Source organism: Aspergillus ruber, assembly GCF_000600275.1.
Source record: "Aspergillus ruber CBS 135680 unplaced genomic scaffold scaffold00038, whole genome shotgun sequence".
Lineage (NCBI taxonomy): Eukaryota > Fungi > Ascomycota > Eurotiomycetes > Eurotiales > Aspergillaceae > Aspergillus > Aspergillus ruber.
Window position 1 is genome coordinate 41,675 of NW_024467334.1, and position 17,616 is coordinate 59,290.

The following is a 17,616-nucleotide window of genomic DNA, read 5'->3' on the forward strand; positions in this document are numbered from 1 at the left end:
CTGTTCCTTGTATCCTAGGCTAAGCTTTGATAGGTAGCGCTCCAAAAGCGCGTTGCGCGTAAGGTCGTGGAGAAGTTCAGCGTCGCAGGAAAAGAGAGACTTAGATAAATTTAAGACGCGCCAGTTCACTGCCAGTTAACACGACGTGAAGATTCGCGATGTTTTTTTGATTTTCAGAAGAGAGAGAGCTGGTGGTCGACGTTAGAGAATATCGATGGCGGAGGTTCGTAAATGGAAGGCGGTTTCAAATGGCAAAACCAAGCATATTGTCGACGGGCTTCATGAATGCCATCTTTAAGATGTGTATAGGAATATGTGCTTATCGGGGTGGTCTATAGATCTGATCGCATCAAGGACAATGTCAGGACTACTAGTTTGGATTTTGAATTCGGGGTTGTTAGTATCAGAACTTGCGAGATAGGTTTGCCTAAGATACGAATATGGATATATATTTGAGCAGAGTTGATACAGTTACGTTATTGACCACTACGGAGTACTTATCATCCTTACAAACCTTCCTGGGTCAAATAGACTAGCATCTGCGCTAAATGGCATTCACAACTGTGTAATGTGTGCCGAGATGGCACATCTTCAACCAGACACAACAAGTGTTTGCTCAGAAATGCAGCTCGAGCGACATCAACTCAATCGCAGACAGTCATAGCAGCCCGACGACGTGCGAAGGGGCCAAACTTTATGAGACGGTCGTGATTGAGTCAGTTGACGCAGAAGGTCAGAAACTGCATCCCTAACATGGGCACAGTTTGATGGAAAACCACCCTCTTGGCAAGATGAGATGCGCAGCCACCCTTCATTCCAGCTGATGAGCAGAATTGAAGCCAAGTGATCAATCCGAGTGCGCAAAGATCTTTTGATATCTGCCTGCATTAGCTGTACTCTGCACGGTGCAATTAGCACCAAGTATATGGCGATGGCAAAAACGCCTAGATGTAAACAAAGCGCCTGACAACATCAGCCACCAAAATAGCGCAAGTAAGAGTTGAAATGACATCCTTGATCTGTGTTTCTCAAAAATACAAGTCTTGGACTTGCAATACATTCAGACCATCACCTCATCGCAACACTCCCTGACGCAGACCGCATCTAGAGTCAAGAGATCACTCAAGGAACAGAAAACAGTACGTAACCGTTAGCAAATGGTTCTCGAAAGCCCAGAAGCATGCAGATACAACAGTAGTACGGAGTACTTGCACTTGTTGACACGATCCGCGCTGGACCGGCCGTGCAGAAATGGCGGATTTCCTTGTCATTCGTTGTCATTTGTTTGAAAGTGTCGCGGGGAAGTGCACTATGTCATCATAGTCTCCTCCCCGGCAAGGAAATTAAGGAGGTAGTCATGCAGCTAAGAGGAAAGAGTTATAAAGCGCATTACTCCGTACAAAATATCCCTCATTAATATCGGCTGCTGATACATATTCTGCGGGAGGCAGGAAAATCCGGGGAAGTAGATTCGATTCGGCTGTCATCGGTTTCCATTTTCGGATGCAGCCGGTTATTTTCCCGGATGGCCGGCTCGGTCATACGGTCCAATCAGGAGACTGGATTTGGGTGGGGGTTAGCCGATGATGAATTTTTTCTTCATCAGCTGACTGCTGAGTCAGGAACCCTGATTTGGTCTGGTCTGAGACGTTCCAAGCGTACCATGGCAACTGCTTTGAGAATGTCGGTCAGGGCTTTTCATGTAGAATATTCGAGGCTTGGTGCACTGATTCGAGAGTCCCCCGTGTGGCCTGATGATGAATGAGTGATTTCTTTCGTGATCGGGGCTGTTACTGAAAGTATGCAATGATGATCTGCCAGGGCTATGAGTACCCTGCCAAGAGGCCAGATCTACCGGCCAAGAGCGGCTGTAGTCAGGAGGCATCTTCAATAATTACTTGTCGAATAGCACACAGTTGGCATTATGAGATGCCCAAGAAAAATAGGTATGCTGGGCGAAAGGAATAGCCCCAGGCCCAAGGGCCAAATATGAGTACCGTGACCACAAAAAAAAAAAAAAAAACAAACTCGGTAAGGGCCAGTGAGGCCCAGCGGATGGGGCCTACCGAACACGTCGTTGGCCCTGACACATAGTAACCAGAACAGCGTGGTCAACGTGCTGCCGATGGGCGATGATGCAATGGTACAGCACTTTTCCCCTGTTATTCCATAAAAGTTCTATGGCATTATCATTGTACCATTTTGCATTATCCCTGCCAAGGACTTGGCTCGCAATACATGTTCAGTATTCAGGGATAGTATCTCCGTAGTATTATGGCGAAATTACAGGTAATAATGAACTTAACGCGTGATCAGTGAAGGCGTAGTTTCCATTACCCCCAGGAAATTGCTCGTCTTTCCCATTTTGAGACCCATGGCCCCCTGGCAGCTCTTGATTGGCCTTTCCGGGGGTTTCTGTTACGTAGCGCCACCACGCCCATTGGCGTCTGTTTGTCAGATGATCCGGGGGCGGCTGTCTGCGGTAACCAATTATAGCGGTCAGCAATTACGCCGTATTAAGTAACGCGCGCCAAGTGGGTTCTTGGCAAGGCAAAATTATGAAATTGAAAATTGAAAAAGACGCAGTCCCACTAAAGGCCCACTCCCTTACCCCATACGGAAGAGCCAATCATTAGTCGCAGGACGGTGCCTGGCAATGAATCTTTTGGTTTGTATAAAGCCCTGAGGGTCCCGCTTGTTGTCTGGGTCTGATTCACGGTGCAAACATCTTCAATTCTTCATTGTCCCCGTTGACCACCTTGTCACTACTATTCTCACGCTACGCTACCAACGGGACACCATACCTGACCTCTCTATTCCCACCTATATACCACCACAACATTCGGATGGCTTGGAACTGCATACAGCAAATAAAAAAGAGCTTTCAGTTCAATAGTAATAGTCATCATAGACATCATTCATAATGCCTGCGTCCACAAATTACCACGTCATTGAACCTCATCCCTCCGTCCCTCATACCTCCCGGCCGGCCATCCATACAGCTCGCGGCGGTGCAGGCAATGTCATCAGTCTAAAGAACACCAAGACCACCGATTCCCACAATGCCTCTGGCCCGCCTTCTCTCACCCGTCTGGACTCGCGTGTCCCCCGCACCTTCAAGTCCGGTCGTGGCGGCGCTGGAAACGTCCACAGCAGCAGTGAGCGTGCTATGTTCAGCTTCGACGAGGAATTGGAACGCGAATTGCGTCGTGTGGCCCCCGTATACCATGTTGGTCGTGGAGGCGCCGGTAACATGATTTCCAACGATACCTCCGGCTCGTCAACCCTCAGTCGCAAATTCTCCGGCAGCAGCGCGGGCACCAGCAGCAGCTCTCTCTCGATGGGTGATCAAGTTCGCGACAAGGCCATCCACGGTATACAAAAGGGTTGGGGAAAGTTGAGGGGTATGGCTTAAGACCTGCCATCTCTCTGCGCCAATGTGTCTTCAACGGGTGCCCAACTCGACTTTCAACCGTTACGAGTTTTACGACCAAAAAAGTTCTTCGATTTCTCCTCTCTTCTCGACTCTCCGTTCGAATCACCTAGACGCATTTTAATCTCCATTCCTTTCTCGATACCACGCCTACGAACAGCAACGGGCACGAAATCACTACTTTTCGAACCCCTAATGCAGGGGATACTTTGCTTCTCGCAACCTGTCTGTTACCAGCGTGTCGACTTTGATTGATACCCCTTGTTGATCAATGCGCACCCCGCATCGATTACATATTTCATTTCCTTTCTTCTCATTTCCTTTGTTCTATTTTCTTTCTTCTCGACTACCCCTTTTGTCTATCCTTCTAGGCTTGGTTCAGAAGGCTTTGAAATTTGCATTGGCAGTTTTGCATATCCATTTTTGTTGCATCATATCCTACCCCCATCCTCTTTTATGGGTCGGATGCTATCCTTTGGTTTTAGCTTAGTTACCATTCATCACAATATCAACTACTAGCTACTACTTTCTAGCTAGTAGGCAAATGCGAATTGTATTTGCCGGAGTCATCTGTTCCATACTGTTTTTTATTCTTCGTATGTGTAACAGATAGATCTAAGCTTCTCTTATATACGTAGTATGTTGAACCGCGTAACCCAAGACCATGAGGTGCTAAGCAATAGCATTGATCACAAGCTGTGCTCCTTTTCTGTGTATCGTCGCATTTGCTTAGCGTTCATATGAAGCTTATTGTCCCGTTTTCTCTTGGCAGCGAGTTCACCTATTCCTGTATAAGTAGTTTTTCTCCAAATAAACACATGTTTTAGAGGGGATCTTGGTTTTTGTAAGCACAGAGTACCTCATTTTCTGTACCCTGTATTACTCTTGTGCAGGTGTTCGGAGCAAGGTCTTACCCCACTCTCGATTCAAATAAGCAATTTCGTTGTAACCCCACGAATGATGTGCTGTAGATGAATGGGGTGATCCCAGAACCTAATCAAACATCGTAAAGCGTCGAGTCATTTTAGAGGTAGGGTTGATGGTTCTACATCATTTGCTATGTCAGTCACGGTCAACATCTGATGGTAATCCTACGTATTACCAGGAGATGAAATATTAAGCTAGATCCCAATATAACTGTCTATTCGTATGTACAACCGTGTCAACCGAAGCCAAGCATTGCCAGTAGATAAGTACAGTTTATGTAGAAAACTGCAAGTGTTCAGTCCACGTCATTGCTTTACATTTGGCAATCACGTTCGAATCCAAGACATAAAACATAAAACATAAAACAAACAAACAAACAAACAAACAAAAAAGGCTTGGATAATACATCGATTCAAGAAACTCAACTCGCATAAATTGAAGGAATTAACTCTCATGGGTATCAATAGCCGCTGCTCATATTCCAGAAAAAAGACCTCGGATAGCGGTGTCATGGATTGCTCGACATCTCGCTGGTCAGAGTTCAGCGCCAGTGTTGTGGACGATAATGCGGATGGAAGAAGAAGAGAGGAATAGGGAGACGTTAATCCATCGCTCGTGTCTTTTTTCATTTTTATTTTTTTGGTGGTTTCCCTTCTTCTGACACCAGGACGCAAAGCGTTCTTAGACGAATTTCCGGTGGATAATCTCGGGGTCTTCGTGCCATTCGTCTGCGCTAACCCACATCTGTTTTTTGTCAGCATGCTTCGATTCAACCCGTAGAACGACTCGACTCACCTTTCTGAAAGTACTCAATCCGGCAAGAATACCGCCACCGATCCATGTAGTGTACTTCCGTTCTGCAGGCGCAGAAATCCGAATCTTCATGTCCTCCACGGCCAGTCTCTTGATCTCGCGCATCAATCGGTCAGGGAAATTCTTGCAGAGTGTTGAACCGCCAGAGAGAACGATGTTGAGATATAGCGATTTCCGCAGGTCGAGGTCTGTCCGGGTAATGGCATCTTGGACAATCTGGTGGACACCGGGGTATTCGAGGCCGATGAGTTCGGGGTCGAAGAGGATTTCGGGGGCGCGGTAGCGTTCTTGTCCGACCTATTGTCATGGTTAGAAGGCGTCAGCAATGGAGACGGAAAAAGTGAAAACGTACCTTTATCTTGTAACCATCAGGCAAAGCATAATCCACCGATTTCGCCTCCGACTTGTGATAACTGTTCATCCAGTCCTTCTCCTCGCGCTTCGGATCCAACGAAACATAGCACACCTTCTCCTTGATCATCCGCACCACCTCCTTCTCGGCACTGGTATGCAGGACGTGTCCATTTTTCCTCAACAGCAACTGCAACTGCTCCGTAACGTCCCGCCCAGCAACATCAATCCGCCGTATACTATTTGGTATTGCGAATCCCTCAAACACCGGCACCGCATGAGACACCCCATCTCCCGAATCCAGTACCACACCGGTCGTCCGTCCAGACGCGTACAGCGACAACACCGCCTGAATAGAAGTGTACAGCGCAGGCACATTAAACGTCTCGAACATAATCTGTGCCGCAGCGTCACGGTTCTTGCGCGGGTTCAGCGGCGGCTCTGTGAGCAGCACGGGGTGTTCTTCGGGGAGGGTTTTGAGTTCGTTCTCGTAGACGTAGTGCCAGATTTTCTCCATGTCATCCCAGTCCGTGACAATGCCGTGCTCGAGGGGGTACCTGATCTTCAGCAGGCCGCGCAGTTCTTGCGCGCGGTCTCCGATAAACACGTCGCCTTCCAGACCGCCAGCCATGACCCGGGGGTGTTTTGGGCGACCGACAAAGGATGGGAAGTAGCAGGAGGGGACTTCTTCGCCTGCGAAGCCGGCGCGGATGGTGCCACTGCCATTGTCGATGACGATGGGGGCGTTGTGAAGTGTTGCTTCGGCCATTGTGTGGGGATGGAGAGGAAGTTGAGGAGAGAAGGCGGATGTGAAGTTTGGTGACCGACGGAGTTGTTGTTGTCTGAGAAGGCCCCACGGCCGGGGTTACTGAACGCGTAGGACCGACAAGGGTGTTAATTGTTGACAATTGAGATACAAACTGAAACCTGTCGTCGCTTGACAGAACGTGTGTGCAATGGGAAATGTAAAGTGGTGGCTTTACGGAGGGGGTCTCCAGTCCGCAACTTCGCGTCTCCGGGCCAAACAGCGGAGCTTGGGCCACTTGTATACATCCTCCATATGGACTATGTCACCACCAAGAGGTTCGTACATAGAAATAAACATTGATTATAGGCAGTCAATTGATTCTCGATCCTTTGGTTGTTCAATTTTTTCTATATACAATGCATTTAGTAGCAATAATGAGCCCATTGGCGCCAACCGAGTGAATATAACTGGTTTTATGCCCCAAAATGGTCAAAAGAATAAGACACATGAGAATAAACCTGCCATATCTTACTGCAGTAACACCTAGCGTACGTTGTACCGTGCGAATTGTGATAAATATACACAGCACGGCGTGGCTCAAGGCCTATACTTCCAACCCAAACTAATGTGACCCCAAATTGTCGGAATCAATCCACAAATCCAAGCTCGTCCGACATGACTTGTTGCAGTGTCGGCTGTTGTTGGTTTCGTCCGCGAACCGGCGGCCATCTCAACATGTGAGAGCGCAAAGCTTCTGCTTCACCCACAGTTTCGGATACCTCTCTGACAAATCATCAGCCAATTATTTCACTCGTAGTTGAGCAAAGGACGTACTTGACATTGCTGGCTATTACATAGCCTTGCTTTTGTAGCTCATTTGCCAGTTCTTTCTGATGATTATCCTTGAGGGAAGGATTCGGGACGACCACAAGTGGAACACCCAGACGCATTGCTTCGAGGATACTTCCTGACCCTAATATTCATTATTACCCGCCTGGCACACTCTGTATCAATAGGGAACCATTGTACCTGCGTGACTGATAATCACCCCGCCCTCCTGATCGAACTCAGCATTTGCCTGCGCCAGACGCATCTCTTCACCAAGCCCTGCCTGATTGAACTCGAACCCGGCAATCTCAATTCCATGACGAGCTTCGCTTCCTTCTGGATTGTTCTTGGTGAAATTCTCGCAGATAGCCTGGCCATTTTTGCCGTATTGAACGAGTAGATGCGTGTATCCGTGCTGCTTCAATGCGCCCAGGAACGTCTCGTTGAAAACATATCGAAGAAGTAGTTCAAATGAAGCCGTGGCTCCCACTGTTACAAAGCACAGCTTCATGGCCGGGTTCTGAGATTGAAATCTTGTAAATCTTTAAAGACTAGACGAATGGCTGCGGGGATTAGGAACCCTTTGATTGGCGAGGAAGTTAACTACAACCTCGTTCAAGCCAGAGCATATTACACCCGTATATATGGGCAAGCTAAAAGAATTCAATAAGATGAAGATATTGCTGAAGATGATGCCGAAAAGTAAAGTAGTAGTCCGTAGTACTTGACGCTGTTGGAAGCTATCCCAATCTGGTTTAGCGCCCCTCTGCCGCCAAGCCCCAAAAAACATCCTCCGAAAGTCCATCGAAAACCGTCCGGCGCAAGCACGGGAAATCCCACCAAACACTCAGCAACATCCGCAATGGCCTCCGTCACAAGGTCTCTAGGCCGTCCGGCCTTCTTCCTGGCCCGGAGAGGCCCCCTCGCCTCATCCTCGCGTTCGTTCTCCCTCACGCCTCTCAGATACATGCCCGAGGATCCCCCGGTCCCTCCTCCCCCAAAGGCACGGAAACCCGAAGACTACGCCGCCATGCCGGAATACTCGCCAGACCTGTTGAGTAAGCAGGAGCGGTCGATGTACGATATGATGGCCCCCGAGGAGAAAGAGCAATTCGATGCGGAGAACCGTCGGATTGTAGAGGAATTCAATGATCCGCAGAAGCGCGCTGCCGCGTTTGCTGAGATTGACAGTTTGGCGAACCAGGTGGAACGAGAGGAACCGATGCGGTTTAATGACGAGCCTGAGAGGAGACGGGGGTTCTGGGCGGAAGACGACGGTGATGAATTCGCTCTCGTCGAGGATGGTGACGAGGCGTTCAACGACGATGAAATTACCTCCATGGCTCATGCTGAAGTTGAAATGCACCGCGAGATCAGAGAATACGCACGCATTGCAGCATGGGACATGCCTCTATTGAGCCGTATGCCTGCCCACTCTTTCTCAATTGCGTTCTATTGCTAAAGTATTACAGACCTCGCAAAGCCCTTCACCCTCCCCCCTCAAACTCACATCCTCCGCTTCCGCTACACAACCTACATGGGTGAACAACACCCCGCAGAACCCAAGGTCGTCGTCGAACTGTCTACAAAGGACCTCACCCCCACATACCTCACCGAAGCTCAGCGCCAAACCTTCCTCAAACTCGCCGGCCCGCGCTACAACCCGGACACCGACATCGTCCGCATGTCCTGCGAAAAATTTAACACTCGTGCCCAAAACAAGCGGTATCTGGGTGATGTTATCAACAACCTCGTCAAGGAAGCTAAGGAGGGCGATTCGTTCACTGATGTCCCGCTGGATCTCCGGCACCACAAGCCCAAGCGGCAGCTGCGCTTCCCTGAGGAGTGGATTATGACCGAGAAGAGACAGAAGCAGCTGGAGGCGAGACGGGCGGAGCGGAAACGCGTGGAGGAAAAGAAACATATTGTGGATGGGAGTGCTGTTTTTGCGGAGGCAGCAAGGACATTGCCCGAGTTGAACCCGGCGTTGAGGGCGCAGGGAACGATCGAGCGGGAGAAGGTTGCTGTCAAGGTTGGTGCTAGGGCGAAGAAGTTACGCTGAACGGTTAAGACATGATCAATGCACTGTATGTTTTATGTTGAAAACAAGTGTTTAAAACGGGCGCATGTTCAAAAGGGTATTTAGACTCTATTCCAATGTATTATACTTTCTGGTTACTTTGCTTCCTACTCTGAAACGTATGTGTATCGTATGGACATCATATCTGTATTCCGTGTACATCCTGCTCTCTGACCGTCATGCCCTATAATGATATAAGAAACCCCTCCTGTTATAGTACACATACATATAACTCCAAAGCAAGATAACCCCAGAATCACAAAAGCATAATCTCTCGTATCTCAAAGAAAGGTCCAACCGCCAAAGCCACTCCAGTCCGATCCAGCCCGGTTCTTAGCCATTGTCACAACCATAGCCATATTATTCGCACCTGTAAGTCACCCACATCCATCCTGACAACCTAGATCAACGTTACATGTTCCACTATAGATGAAGTAGGTGAAGAATGTCCAACGATGAAGTGGAGAAAAGAGATGTTCAACCCGGTCATCCAACAATAGACACGTAAAAACAATAGAAAAGACAAACAAAAACAAACCACTTGGCCGTCGAGTCGTGATAAGTGACCATGTTCAGAGGTCGGATATATTTAACCGTGTAGTTTCCACCATTTCGTTGTATCAAAAGCCAAGTGGTCCTCGCATCTGACATGATTGAAACAAGAAACAAACGAAAGGATGAAAGTGTGAAAGAAATCGATCAAACAAACGGACATGACTACTTTCAATGACCATGTCCATTAGCAGACTCAACACCGAAATCAAACAAATCTTCTTCGGAAGAATTCGTGTTCGCAGTCTTCTTCCGGTGATAGCCCCTCTTACTTCCAATAGCGCCTGGCATGACCCTGTCCTTGTTCTTGTTATAGAACGCTTGAGGACTCGACTGAGAAGACAACGAGGTTGGCGAATGGGTAGATGGAGAGGCCACACGGGTAGGAGGGTCAGAGCTGCCCAAGACGCCGATAGGGCTCGTGACCTGAGATCCGTTTGTGCCCTTGGAAGCCACGGAAGCAGCACTGGAGTATGTGCTGTTACCATGTTGCGTATTTCTGAAGGAAGCTTGGTCATGTATTTCGTGGTTTTCTCCAGGAACGACTATCTGGGAACGAGGTTGATAGAGACGACGGCCCTTTTGGGTCTTCTTGGAGCGTTGCTGGGTCTGGTTCGGGCCAAGGGGAGCGGGGAGGTAGTCTGGGGTGTTTGGCATGAGCGATTGGAGATTGCGGACAATCCCTTCACGGTGGGCCTCATCGTGGGTCTTGGTGTCGGTATTGTTGGCATTGTTACCAAGGCTTGAAGCAGTATACGTCACTCCACTCATGCCACCATGTAGGGCGTCAAGAGACGGATAGTCCGGAAGAGGATCGAAAGACAGAAGATCAATCTTCCTGGCACCGGGCGCACCCATGCTCTGACTGGCGACATTTCTTGATCCATGTCTCTGGGAGCTAGGAGCCCTGGGCGAATTTATGGCAGGATAACTAGCGCGAGGATTTCCAGGGAACATGTTCGTCCCGTTTCCATTTTCCTGCTGGAGAGCAGGAACGTAGCTGGCCGGCTTCTGCTTCGAAGCTTTCTCTGTATCTGACGAAGGAGTAGTGGTTCCGTTATATCGCAGGCGAGCTGGATACTGGATAGATTTGACTGTGACACTGTCTGCAGCATCGTCTCTCCAGTTCTGGCTGTTATTGGTACTAGCACGAACATTGACACTCCCAGGAAGGATGCTGGGGACGCCGTGTTTTTCGCGGTACCAACGAGGGATGTCACGAAGACCGAGTTTCTCCAGCATAGAAGGATCCGTGGGCATTTCATGCTTGTAGAGGCAGCCTAGAAAGCTTTTGTCAGTGGATTTATTCTTTCTTTCTTTGGAAAAAAAAAAGCGCACCCTGCTGTTGATAATCACATTCCCCATGACGAATCCAATAGGAGCAGTATTCTTTTTTGACATTAAGATTGGGACCCTATAAGGTCAGCCTGCTGAATTTTAAGATGATTAAAAATAGACTAACCTGCTTAGGGCCTCCCGCTCTCCCGCCACTACCACCAGCAGGGACCAACCAACTACTCGCAGCCGCAGTCTGAGCTGACGAAGTCCCAGCAGCGCCAGACGCCCACTGTGGGTTCAAAGCCTGCTGAATCGAAGAATGCAACGCCAGACGTTGGTTGGCAGGAATACTCTCGTCAGAAAGAATCCGCACAAGCGAAGCCTGCAGCTCATAGTCTCGAGAGCGAGCACCAGCGCCACCAGCAACAGCCGCAGCGGAATTTCCAGTCGCAGCTCGCATGGGAGCATTCGGGAGACTGTCAACGACGTAGGTCTGGTTTCGTGCGTTGACGGTCCCCAGACTGGTCATGCCTTGGGTGTCGTTGGCGGACAGAGCCCGTGAGACGCCGCGGATGGAGATGTGCGAGGGTAGCTCGTCCACGGCGATCAGAGGAGTCACAGTGCCATTAGGACGCGTGCAAAAGAACTGAGGACGGAGAGGAGAGGCCATTTTGTTAGATAGGTTTTGATGAGGGGAGACTTTGTTGCTTTTTCCCTGCTTTCGGAGGGTTTGCTTTTTTGGAGATGGCGAAGCACTCGTGCAAAGACAAGAAAATAGTATACGAATAGAACAGAAATAACGTAAAATACGAAGAAGAGCGAGATATTACAGAAAAAGAATAATAAAGAAGAGAGAAAGAAAGAAATAAATGTGTAGCGAAAAGAGGCTGGAGGGGGAGGATGGTGAATGTCTGCCCCAGGGAGTCAGAGTACGTAAAAAGAAAGCAGCATTCACTGAGCAAAGGAGATGAATATAGAGAGAAATAACAAGAAATATTGCAGATATAAAATATACAATCTAGACAGAGATTAGAAGATGGCGAGAGAATGTACTTGTAGAGAGTTGAAGAAAAGAAGAGCGAAGACAGAAGAGAAAAGTATGAATAAAAAGGTATCCCTCATACAACACCAATTTACTATCAAAAGAAAAAGTAAATAAATCATGCGTTTTTCTGTAGCGCTGTTTGCTTCGATTCCGTTTTTGTTTTCAACAAGTACCACTTCGGCAGCCTGCAGCAAACATCCATCAATCACCCCCGGATTTTACATATCTCTTCTTGTGCATTATAGATTAAGAAGAAGAAATAGAAAAAGAGAAGAAAGAGCGAACAAAGAATTCAGGTCGATTGCATTCCAATGATCCTAGCCCTATATTGATATATCGCTGAAATAAGAACTATGATCACTGACGGGAATCGAGGAATTGTCACTCACAATGCCACGTTTTCCCCTACACGATGTTATAGTACAAAGTAGGCAATAATTATCTGGATAATAACGCATAGGATATATTATAATTATAATAGCTATGTTACAAAACAGATCTCAAATGCCCCCATAAATCCCGACCATAACGCCCATATCGATCATCAAATGCATTACCCATGTCCATTCAACCAAGTTTTGAAACTGGTTCGCCATGAAGGATTGTTGGACACAGAACCTATACCTGTATTGTTAGTTTCACTATGCCCAGTCAGATCGATCGCGGACGGTGGCCCCGGACCGACGCCAGGTCCAGGTCCAGGAGTAGGTCCACCAAGGACCGGGGATAAGGCTGCTGTCCCATGAATGCTATTCTTTTTTTGGTCATCGAGAGCACCGAGGGCGGCAGGTTTACATCCCGGGGTCGGAGTCTGGTTTGGATTCAAGCTCCTCCGTCGACGGGCCAGGTCTCCCTTGATACCACCCACGTAGATTCGTGCTAGGTTTCGAATCTCACGATCTTCCATGGAATTCTTTAATGCTTCGAGCATGCGCGAAAGTTGTACCTCGGACTGGAAGTGTGGGCAGGTCCGTCTGACTCCGTAGTGTGCAAGTCCACAAAGGGGGCAATGCTCGACTCCGGCCGATTTCAAACGGCACTGACCCGGGGGGTGGCTTCGGTTGCAAGCGTAACAGACGAGAGTATTTTCTGTTACGGGTGCTGGGGCTGATGGAGGTTCGAGATCTGGAAGATCGACACGTTTAAACGGGGCCACTGCCATTTTTGTCAGTACCTAACTTTATCATTCACTATTGACCGTAAAAGGAGAATCACCCTTGGTCCTCTTCGTGGGCGAATCTAGATCATCCGACATCATCCCTGGGCCTGAATCCAAATCCGACTCCGGCACATCAAGGTTGCCCGCTTGAAATTCGATATCACTATCGTCATCTTGCCGGCGAGGCTTGGCTGGTGAGACCTCTGCAGCATGGCTATAGTCAACTGCTGTCCGCTTGCGTTTACCACGACCGAGGTTCTCTGCTTTCCCTTTGGACTCTTCTTCCGCTGCTTGCTCCCGCTCTCTCAAAATCTTTTCCCAAACACTTGGGTTGACCGGTCCCTCATCCACTGCGTCGTCTAGCTGACCATTGAGGTTCTGGTTATCGTTGGCCCACACACGCGCGAAACTGAAGGGGTCCTCTGTACTATTTGCGTCAGGCATCTTGGTTTGTTCAACTTGACTGCGATCGAGGAGTTTGTCGACGGATTCCGAGTCGTAGTGGATGTCACCAGAGTCATCGTCATCAAAAAGCGCCTGAGCACCATGCCGTAGAATAGATTCTAGATCGCGACCATCATCTTCTTCGGCGATCATCCGGTCGATCAGCACATGATCCAAGACCATTTTCTTTTTCCCAATCTGCATGATTTTCTCTTCTGCACTACCACGCGTCATCAATTGGAATACAAGCACTTTGTTCTTCTGCCCAATCCGGTGAGCGCGTGATGATGCCTGCATATCCTGGTGAGGATTGAAGTCTGGATCCATGATAATTACGGTATCCGCAGTAGCTAAGTTAATACCAACACCTCCGGATCTAGTTGACAAGAGGAAAACAAAGTACGGCGATCCTTCAGCATTGTACTCGTCGATCCGCTTTTGCTTCTCCATTGCTGGCATTCTTCCATCGAGACGATGGTACAACATGCCCAGTCCATCGAGGAAATCTTCTATGATATCAAGATGCTCAAGGAACTGACTGAAGATCAATACCCGATGCCCGCGTTGTTGAAGCTTAGGTAGCATCAGGTGAAGAAGTCGAAGCTTCCCGGCTGCTTCGACTAAGTGCCGATGAGATGCAGTAATATCGGGAGTGCGCTCTTCAATGGCCTTGCTGTACAGGAACGGATGGCAAAGACATTTTCGCAACTGCAATAGGATATTGTTCAAGTTCTTGCGCTCGACCTGCTTCAAGCCTGTCTGGTCGCCTTTTCGTTGGAAGATTGTCTCAATCAATTGAGGATTCTTTGCCAAAATCGACTTGTAAAGCTTCTTCTGCACAACAGACATCGATACAGGAACAATGATGTTGGCAATAGGAGGAAGGAAGTTCAGGACTTGTGCCTTAGTCCGACGCAGGAAGAAAGGCCTGATCATTTCATGCAACTGAGGGATGTTATCCTTCGATAGCACTCCGTACTCAGCCTCCATGTCTTCCGCTTTGATGCTCGGATCACAGAATTGAAGCAGGTTGAAGAGTTCTCGCGTGTTGTTCTGAAGAGGTGTACCCGTAAGGAGAACTTTGAATGGGAACTCGATCTTGAAAAGACTTTCGTAGAGCAGACTCCTGTCGTTCTTCAAACGTTGCCCTTCATCCACGACAAGACCGGCCCAGGGGATTCTCGAAAGCATCTTCCGAGAATTCTCGTCCACCATGGTTTCATATGATGTTACAACAACATGACACCGAAGATCGGAGCCTTCTTTGCCAAACATCTCATAGTCCTGGGCCAACTTGCGAGAGAAAGCGGATCCGTAGTATGTGACAACTCGAATAGAAGGAACCCACTTCTTGATTTCCTTGCGCCAGTTGGGACATGTCGAGTTTGGAACGACAACCAGAAAAGGCCAGCACTTGTGGTACTGAATAAGAGTCGCAAAGAAACTGATAACCTGGATCGTCTTCCCCAGACCCATTTCATCAGCAAGAATAGCATTCTGCTGCTTGAACCACATGTAGTACAACCAATTCAGGCCATCCTTCTGGTACTCCATAATCTCACCACCGGTCATCGATTCAGGTTGAGTATCGCGAACAACAGTCGTCTTGAAATTTTGCTTCCGAACGTAGGAAAGATGCTTCCTGAGTGCATCCTGACTTAGGGTTTGGATATAGTCTCGCCGAACCCAATCCTCGTATGCTTCTTTGAAATCGGCCCATCGCTCGGAGTTGGGCTCCGGAGGGGTTTCCCACACAGACTCCTCGTATGGTAAGCCCTTAAACTTGACGTATGCCTCCTTAACATCGTCGATTCGCGCAATGTCGACTTCTTCGCTGCGATCCTGCGGCTTTTCAGAATACCGGACATCAAAAACAATATCGATACGCAAGAAGTCTTCTGGGACTGCCTCTTCGGCCAACTCCTGTGGATTTATGTCTTTGTCTGATTTTAGGAACGCTCGCCGCATGGCATGTTTTGCGACTCCCCACACCCAAGTACCGGGCATCCATGTAGTGTGATGGTATGACTTGTCACGCCACCTGATGAGATACTCCTTTTTGTCTTCAGATAGCTTACTTGCTGCACGATCGACGAGGTCGGGTTGGACTGGCCGCCAGGCGACCATGGCAGCAATTTCATCTGGGGCCGATATACAATCGAGACACTGCCAGTGCGACGAATATTGCTGGAAGCGCGAAACCGCAACATTGTCACCATCATCATCTGACAATGGAGGTAGGTGGTCCAAATGGTAGGCTCTGCGGCAGCCAGAGCAGCGGAAGAGGAGATTTTCGACGTTATTAATGCGCGCCATGTCGATAGAGATGATAGGATCTTTTCCGCCATTTTCTTGACGAAGCTGTTGTTCTTGCTTAGGCGATAGGCGTTCCCTGAGAGGTTTGGACAGCGGTCCCTCGTCGTTACACGCGTTGCAGTGGCCTAGATGCGGAGACAAACGATCTTTGGCATGAACGACACCCAGGCAATGACGGCACTGAAGAACAAAATTATCGTCTGCAATTTTTGTAACGAGGTGATCTCTGTTCCCCCGCGGGCCTAGGCAAACTTGATGGTAGGAGAAAGTGCAACCTTGACAGAAGACCAGCGGGCCTTTCTCATTATCATTACCAGATATACCGCAGACATCGCAAGTGTTAAGATGACAGAGTCTGAACGGATCGTGTCGCGGGACTGTATGGAAAGCCTCTTTGGCGCCGACATATTTTTTCTGCTTCGCCCTAATTTCATTCTCGGAAATATCATCTTCAAATCTTTCGCGCAAGTTGCTTCGTACTGTCCTCCTGTCCCGCGTAGAAAATCTAGTGCCCTTCGATCTAGGCTTATCAAAGTAGTCGGATATCCTGGATGATTGCCGCGTGTTTTGCCTTGAACCTTTTTGTCGGACGTCCCCCCGCGACCATCTTGCTCTTGAAGTTGCCGCAGAAGAAACAATCACGTCGTCGCTCGATGAGCTCATAATACCCCCGTCATCGTAGCTGTTCACTCCAGCAAAGAATCCTGTGAGCCGACGGCGGGGTTTGGTTGCACGCATCGAACGTCTGGCATTGACTAAATGAGATTCGGTAGAGTCGTAGTCTTCATCTGAAGGAATTGTAATTTGTGAATCCTGGTCCGACGATTCGAAGCGTTCGAGGGCTTCCGGTCCATTCTGGAGGTTTTGAAGCTGCGTCAAGTTGACCTATTAAAGAAGAGGCTTTAGCATCCCAGGCATCAAGTACAAGCAGCAAACCGGACCTTACTATTTGCAATTCGCTGCTCCGCATTCGAACTTTGTACACAATATCCCCGTCGTCATCCTGCTCCTCGCTGATGATATACCGGACGGCTGAATGCCCCGGAAGGTTTTTATACTCCTCCCCATTCACTACCGCCGGAATCTCCACTGCCGCTAGCTTCAACCCTGATGGCTGGCCATCCTCTATAGTTACAGCTAGTTGTAGTGTTTCCTGGAGCTCGTTCACAGGTTGGACTCGAGAGCCCGTAGACTGAGAGTTGTGTGAGCTCTCTGCGGCCGGTTGCTCTGCTTGGGCTTGCGCACTAGCCGCATCGAACTGGGAAAGAAGATCCACTACAAAATCATCATTGGGGCCAAGTTGAAAACCCCAATCCATGGTTGAAAGCGAATGAGTGGCGAGAGCGACTTGGTAGGGTTGGGGTTGTCGAAGGTAGCAAAAGGATCCTCAATTCGCGGGCATTCTGTTGAGCAAAAATAAACCAGCATATGGCGATTTCAAGCAAGCGACGGCAAGAATTAATGAGGGCAAGAACGAGGGAGAGACCGTTTCCCTGGTAAAAGTTAGACACGCTCAGTTCTTAACAGGTAATATTGCTTGCGGGTACCTGTGAATATAGACGCGCAGTGACGCGAATCGCGCCGGAACAGCATTACCCCGCTTATCTTATCGGTGATCTTCTGCAGCAGAGAATTCAGGTTG

At 48.7% G+C, this 17,616-nt stretch overlaps 7 protein-coding genes across 7 annotated transcripts; 3 read left to right on the plus strand and 4 right to left on the minus strand.

The window, feature by feature from the left end:
• The first annotated feature begins 2,573 nt into the window (after positions 1 to 2,573).
• EURHEDRAFT_251727 (DUF3602 domain-containing protein) lies at positions 2,574 to 3,560 on the plus strand. The gene has a single exon (XM_040778106.1). The coding sequence runs from the start codon at positions 2,924 to 2,926 to the stop codon at positions 3,413 to 3,415; it is 492 nt and encodes a 163-aa protein (XP_040634796.1). The 5' UTR covers positions 2,574 to 2,923; the 3' UTR covers positions 3,416 to 3,560.
• Positions 3,561 to 5,041: 1,481 nt separating this feature from the next.
• On the minus strand, positions 5,042 to 6,293 carry EURHEDRAFT_465516 (actin-related protein ArpA; the record flags this gene model as incomplete). The annotated part of the gene is made up of 3 exons (XM_040785025.1): positions 5,042 to 5,104; positions 5,156 to 5,470; positions 5,526 to 6,293. The coding sequence occupies 3 exons, from the start codon at positions 6,291 to 6,293 to the stop codon at positions 5,042 to 5,044; spliced, it is 1,146 nt and encodes a 381-aa protein (XP_040634797.1).
• Positions 6,294 to 6,386: 93 nt separating this feature from the next.
• Positions 6,387 to 6,925, plus strand: EURHEDRAFT_251776 (uncharacterized protein). Its single transcript, XM_040778107.1, has one exon. It carries the CDS (start codon positions 6,481 to 6,483, stop codon positions 6,817 to 6,819), a length of 339 nt encoding a protein of 112 aa, XP_040634798.1. The 5' UTR covers positions 6,387 to 6,480; the 3' UTR covers positions 6,820 to 6,925.
• Positions 6,637 to 7,792, minus strand: alg13 (N-acetylglucosaminyldiphosphodolichol N-acetylglucosaminyltransferase catalytic subunit ALG13). Its single transcript, XM_040779796.1, has 3 exons — positions 7,302 to 7,792; positions 7,107 to 7,245; positions 6,637 to 7,055 (listed from the first exon to the last, which is right to left on the minus strand). Exons 1-3 carry the CDS (start codon positions 7,609 to 7,611, stop codon positions 6,920 to 6,922), a joined length of 585 nt encoding a protein of 194 aa, XP_040634799.1. The 5' UTR covers positions 7,612 to 7,792; the 3' UTR covers positions 6,637 to 6,919.
• Positions 7,793 to 7,921: 129 nt separating this feature from the next.
• EURHEDRAFT_487597 (mitochondrial 37S ribosomal protein mS35) lies at positions 7,922 to 9,364 on the plus strand. Its single transcript, XM_040785584.1, has 2 exons — positions 7,922 to 8,521; positions 8,573 to 9,364. The coding sequence occupies exons 1-2, from the start codon at positions 7,963 to 7,965 to the stop codon at positions 9,160 to 9,162; spliced, it is 1,149 nt and encodes a 382-aa protein (XP_040634800.1). The 5' UTR covers positions 7,922 to 7,962; the 3' UTR covers positions 9,163 to 9,364.
• Positions 9,365 to 9,903: 539 nt separating this feature from the next.
• Positions 9,904 to 11,680, minus strand: EURHEDRAFT_509177 (uncharacterized protein; the record flags this gene model as incomplete). The annotated part of the gene is made up of 3 exons (XM_040785909.1): positions 9,904 to 11,012; positions 11,071 to 11,146; positions 11,195 to 11,680. The coding sequence occupies 3 exons, from the start codon at positions 11,678 to 11,680 to the stop codon at positions 9,904 to 9,906; spliced, it is 1,671 nt and encodes a 556-aa protein (XP_040634801.1).
• A 928-nt stretch (positions 11,681 to 12,608) lies between these two features.
• EURHEDRAFT_509181 (putative chromatin remodeling complex subunit (Chd3)) lies at positions 12,609 to 17,481 on the minus strand (the record flags this gene model as incomplete). Its single annotated transcript, XM_040785910.1, has 3 exons — positions 16,921 to 17,481; positions 13,254 to 16,859; positions 12,609 to 13,229 (listed from the first exon to the last, which is right to left on the minus strand). The coding sequence occupies exons 1-3, from the start codon at positions 17,290 to 17,292 to the stop codon at positions 12,609 to 12,611; spliced, it is 4,599 nt and encodes a 1,532-aa protein (XP_040634802.1). The 5' UTR covers positions 17,293 to 17,481.
• Between the last annotated feature and the right edge of the window lie 135 nt (positions 17,482 to 17,616).